This window comes from Sinocyclocheilus anshuiensis, unplaced genomic scaffold (assembly GCF_001515605.1).
Source record: "Sinocyclocheilus anshuiensis isolate Anshui unplaced genomic scaffold, SAMN03320099.WGS_v1.1 scaffold1236, whole genome shotgun sequence".
NCBI classification, from domain to species: Eukaryota; Metazoa; Chordata; class Actinopteri; order Cypriniformes; family Cyprinidae; genus Sinocyclocheilus; species Sinocyclocheilus anshuiensis.
The window spans coordinates 133,561-139,605 of NW_015546096.1; the positions used below are offsets into that span (position 1 = coordinate 133,561).

Below are 6,045 nucleotides of genomic sequence, written 5' to 3' on the forward strand. Positions count from 1 at the left end.
GTGGCTGACCCTTAACTTTTATAAAGAATATCTCTTTGGATTTGAGACTTTAGTCTTTGCAACTTTACAGATCTTCTTTATGCACCAAGAGCTTGTAACACTCCAAAGAGAAAGGAAAACTTGAAATCGCATCATAAGACCCCTTTAAAATATTTTTATGGTTATTTATTGAACTTATCCTGGGTTTATGCATATGCATTTTCAAGATACTATTAAGTTACATTTATTTGAAAGATGTACTGATGAATTTGGTTGATGCAATGAACCCTGCTTGTTCAGGCAGCCTCGGACTGAACTTTAAATCTTTGCTGACATTATAAGTCCTTGATGTTGTCTTTATGGGTGTGGTAGGCTATATGTAAGTTAGTGCTGCTTATGAATTATACTATTTTGACTCAACCTGTTCTCTAACTATTGTGATAAAAATTAAGTTTTTGAAATGCTCTGAACTCATACATTTTTTACGTTCTATCCTAATGTACACTCAAAACTATCAAATATAAGTGTCTTGACATTATTCAATTTCAGGTGGTCTGTCATTCGTGTCTGTAGTGACTCACTTCTGAGTAAAGTGCAGTTAAGTAGACCTTGCGTAAATGCAGAAGGCTGTTCTGAACCAGTTTTCTGGGTGGGGCAGACCATAATAAAACACTTCCTCGTATCTGCTGTGCGTGGACTGCGTGGAAAACAGTCTGAAATGGCGGCTGACTGGAAACAAAAGTGTGACTCGCAATGGCAGCTGGGGGCTCACGGTGTCCCCATGCCCGCCAGCGTGGATTGGAAATCGGTGTTTGAGAAGAAGCCGTTTGAACGCAACCTTCTGCAGAACCCCTCGCCTTACGGTAATGACGTCACACCATTCTGGCTAGCTAGCGCTACTTCGCACTGTTCTAAATCGCTGCTTGAACTTTGTTGTAACTGTATAAAGCAACATTATTATGTTGAGATAGAGTAGAGGAGATTGAGGATATGGTTGTAACACAGGTTAGTTGTTACACCGTTTGTTTAACTATTGAGAAATTGGGTGAATCATCCATGAGCGTTACTCTAGAGTTGCACGTACATAAATTGTGTGTTATTTTCTTGTTAAATTATTAATTTTATGTACTCCCGACTTGATTTGTGTTTTAAAATAAAATGTTTCCTATTTTTTAATTAATATGAAATTAAATTTATCTATAGGCTACTTGAAAAAAAAATCACACAGCTAGTAGGTGGCATTATCTTTATAGTAAAAAAAAAAATCCTGTAGTTTATCTGTGAATATTATGCAAACTTATTAACTTATATGAATTCGACTAACATTGTTTGTGTAAGATGTAAAAAGGAAATGGCATGCCTTTGTTGTCATTTTGTGGAAGAATTATGTTTTAATTTTGTGGATGTACAGGGAAAAGAAACAAGATACTAGTTATTATTTAGTTATTTTATAGTGAATTTAAGAAATTAATTTGTGCAGCTCTGAAACAATGCCAAAATGTAGCAGCGAAACGTACCACCAAAAATGTGCCTTGTTGGAACTTGTAGACTGTTTATTAAAATACTACTGCAAAAGTTGTCTTTAAATTATATGGATGTTTTTATTATTTGGCTAAATGGATATTTGACATAAAAATTTGAAAAACAATTACATTTTACTGCAGTAGAAACTGAACGATTTCATTTAGCTAAATCTTTTAAAATCATATTTTTTTCTTGTTCAACAACCAGGTGTAAACCACACCGTCCCACCACCCGAACCCCCTCGATCGGGAATGCCACCTCCTCCAAACCAACCACCTCAGTTTGAGCCCGATGGTGAGTCAACAACCAAAACAGTATGTTCGCTGCCTAAAAATCTCACCATGAGCTCACTTCTGCTGAATTGCAATGGAAATGTGTTATATTATATCTTTGATTAAAACAACACGAATTGTTGATAGATTGAACTTTAAACCCAAAACCTTTGCTGTTCTTAATGTCTTTGGTTGCTAATAAAAAGGTGATTGAATTTTGTACCTGGATGTTAATTGTAGGTAATTTCTCTGGCTGGAAAAGTAGTACAGAAGTTTTACCACATGACACTAGTGGAATTCCCCCCGGGGTTGTGGTCTGCCATCTGCCTCAGTACAGGTGAGTCTCACTTCTGTGATAAAAATTATCTTTGTCACAAAAACCTATAAAGGCATTCGTCATGTTCCAGTACAATAGAGATAATTTTACTTGTCAGAAAACTTTCATACAGTGTTCCTTACAGTACTCTAGAAAAAACTTAGCTTGTCAGTTCTTCAGGGTGAGAAAAAGTATATATAATCTCTCTGACATGGTCTTTGTGTTTCTTAACCTCAGGTGGTTCTCTTTAGAGCAGTGTGTGGACCTGAAGGCAGAGGGTCTGTGGGACCAACTGCTGGATGACTTTCAGCCTGAGATCATCATTGAGGACTGGTGAGTTACGTACCGACCTGTTATAAAAAATAGTTTGCAGTCTAAGCAATCTTCTAACAGTAATTGCAAACTGAGTTGCACAGAAGAGTCAAAAATTAAAATGGATGTCAGTTAAAAGGAAGTTTGCTGTAATGCAATGTCTTCCTGTTTTTCATCGGATATTCAAATGATTTGCAGCTAAAGAAAAAAGCACCAAGGAATCTGAATTCATTTCTGACATAGCTGGACAATTTGATCTGTGACACATAACTGTTTTCTATTTTTGAATCAGTTTGTATTGTTGCAATTATTGGTTGAAGGGACCTGTCTAATTTCAGGCAAAATCACAGGTTTAATATACACTAATATTCACTTAAAATGTCTGGGTGTTTCTCCTCATGTGTAGGTATGAGGAAAGCCAGCTTCATAAATCTATCTATCAGCTTGATGTGAAGCTCTTGGGTGCTGATGGTAAGACGGTCATCAAGCAGCACACATATAACCCTGAAGAGAATCTGGAGTGCTACTCACACACCTGGAAAAAGGTAGTACACACGTACATGCACATCTGTATTGATGTATTTATATTTGTAAGTATTTTATGTTCATGTGCCCACATGACATGTGTTTATGTGTATAGGTCTCCCATGCATTCTCCAAGTATGGGTCAGGAGTGAGGTACATTCACTTTCTCCACAGACTGAAGAACCAGTTCATGGTTGAATTCTTTAATACCAAAGTCACAGACAGCTCGATTATTATCAAGACCAGCAAAGCCAGTGTGAAAAAATCACAGTCAAAAAATAAAAAATAAAAACCTGGTAGGAGTTTATGCACTCTGTAGACTTTGTTTTTTTGAACGAAGCGGTTGTCTCGAATGTTTTATAAAATAACTACACTTTCATAAGATGTATCTAGCAGGCTAATAATGTAATAAAACATTCCTCATTCATTTTGTTTCAGTGTGTGTGTTTTTTTTTATGTATTCACAATAGCACTAGAGATGCACAGTTGGTGTCATTAAATTTTAGTATTTAAGGCCAGCAGATGGCGATATAGCTCACTGATTGCAAACAAGACACTGTGACCTGTACTACAATGGTAAAAAAAATTATGCGAAAATACAATAGTTGCTACAGTTATTTTACAACTGTAAAATCATAGCGAATATGGAATCAGAACTCTTGATTCCTAATTCAGAACTAGTTGCCATTTTGTGTTATTTGATGAAAAGTGGTAGTTTTATTTATTTTTGTATTATTTTTGTATTATAACTTTTTTGTGATGGCAGTAACTATGGTTACTATGGTAAATTATTGTAAGGGCAATTCACAAACAGTATAACAATTTTTAATAACACTTAAAATATATAATTTATATATAACATTAATATAGCCTATAATTTATAACTATAAATATAGATGTATCTTTTTTTGCATTAAACAATTAGGCTACTGTAAAAAAAAATAGCGATCCCTTTAAAGTATCTCTGTTTTTAAAAGCTTTTAATTATTATTATTGTTTTTCATTATTGTAATTAATAATTAGTTATTATAGGTGTATATAGGTGATTGTACCCTATGGCTCTGCTCCAGGTTATATGGCGTATATAAAGGCCAGTGTTCAGGTATTTTGAGGGCGACATGCTTTGACGCACCAATCAGAGCGTCGCGTTGAGTTGTTGCGCAGTCTGTCGCGTGCTGTGCGCGCGGAGGATGCGCGCTTGTTTAGGATGCTCGGATAGTTCAGGACAGAAACAGACACACCACGAAAACTAATGGCGCGACTCTCCTGAGCACTGGAGCAACATCCTCTACTGCCTCCCGGTCATGTCTGTCCATTCTGAGCTCTGCCATAGAGGTAAGTTCTGTTGAATAAAATAGATAGCCTAAAGACTTTTACTGGGGTTTATAGTGCTGTATGGCATGCACATTGGTTCACTAATTGTCACTATATCTGTCAGGACCGAATACGCTCTTGACAGCATCTACGTATGTGTTTATCATTAACAGAAGAATTAAATAAACTCGTTATATGTTTGTAAGTGTTTAGCTGTGTTTGTACTGTTTCTTCACAGTCGCGCCTGTTGCCAGTCACATGTGCAGTTCAGTCTGTGGCGGCTTTACACAAGTTATTAATGAGCCACGCAACCTTAGGTCTGTTAGGTTTCTTTTGTATTATTTAGGATTCGATGAAAGCTAAAAAGGAGAGTCATTTTCACCCTACACAGGAAAAAGAGTGAAAGGGCAGTTATTTCTCCTGGCATTGATTCTAAAAAAATGTTGATGTAAACACGTGTAACTAGGCATAGCCTATTATTTACTTAAATCCAGTGTTTTTAGCAGTGGTGGACCAATGGTTAGAGTCAGACTTGTAACCCAAAGGTCACGAGTTCGAGTCTCAGTACCAGCAGGAATTGGGTTTGGAACTTGGGAGGTGTTTCATGCATCTCCCTCAATGGTACCTTTCAAACCCAGTGATGGCCTGAGATACCCTCATTCAGCTCTGACACTCACTGCTTGCCTTTTAATCTATTATAATTTAATTGAGGGAAAACATAGATCAAATTATCTTTTTAAGTCTACCAAGTTGATTCTCTATGTGATCTAATGTGATACAACAATGATTGTAATGATAGTAAATGTAACTGAAATGTGAAAACTGAAAATCAGCAGTTAACTTGAACTGATCTGACTCTTAAAAATAACATTCTGTGCCATAACCTGTATTCAGGTTGATTCAGTCAAATTTATAGGCTATTGTTTTGACTGTGAATCAGATAATTTATATTTCAAAGCACATTATTAGCTTACCCGATTTAGAGAATAAAAATATAATGCCTGGCACACCCATATTTTTAACATATTTTTACTAGGTTTAACAGCACAACCTAAACCTGAATATGTCAAAAGTTTTTTTTTTTTTTAAGTTTATTCATATTATATTTTCTGCTATTGTCTACTAAAATAACACGTCATGTCCTTTCGCCTTGTCTCAATAGATCATCTGATAAAGTGGCCTGTTAAAAATTTCTGCAGCAGAGTAATACTTAAAGTCTTAGATTACATGAAAGTCACGATTGTCTGGTGGAAGTCTGTGTGCGGTCAAAGTGGAACTGATTAAACGGTAACCCGTCTAGCTCAGAAAAGGTGTTGTCTTTCGAAATGTAAAAAAGAACCAGAAGATTTAGTTACAATCCTTGGTGCGGTCAGTGAGTAACGTGGGTAAACATGTCTACAGGGAGAATGCACACATGATTGTGTCGTGGTGAGGATGATGAAGGTTGAGCAGAGGTGTTTCTGTCCTGAAGAGAGAGTCTTACAGAGAAAAGTGTGGGTAAATGAATGCAGGATCACGTGACAGAAGATCCATGCAGGAGAAAGTAACTCATTTATCCTTTCATCTACTCCAGTTACTTTAACATCTTCCAGTCCCAGAATTTGCATTCCCAACTGACTGGCCTGTTTTCCATTCTCTTGCTGTGTTTCTCAAAAATTCCTACAGAGCAATTACAATGGAAATACAAGCACAACAGACACTATCCAACAGCAGCATCTCCCACATGGGCGCATGTGTACACACACACACACACACACACACACACACACACACACACACACAGACAGGTTAGTGGTTAATCCC

General features: G+C 36.6%; 1 protein-coding gene across 1 annotated transcript; it reads left to right on the forward strand.

The window, feature by feature from the left end:
• The first annotated feature begins 615 nt into the window (after nucleotides 1-615).
• LOC107700228 (F-box only protein 50-like) lies at nucleotides 616-3,355 on the forward strand. Its single transcript, XM_016501807.1, has 6 exons — nucleotides 616-842; nucleotides 1,711-1,797; nucleotides 2,016-2,112; nucleotides 2,329-2,424; nucleotides 2,810-2,948; nucleotides 3,044-3,355. Exons 1-6 carry the CDS (start codon nucleotides 698-700, stop codon nucleotides 3,215-3,217), a joined length of 738 nt encoding a protein of 245 aa, XP_016357293.1. The 5' UTR covers nucleotides 616-697; the 3' UTR covers nucleotides 3,218-3,355.
• The last annotated feature ends 2,690 nt before the right edge of the window (nucleotides 3,356-6,045 follow it).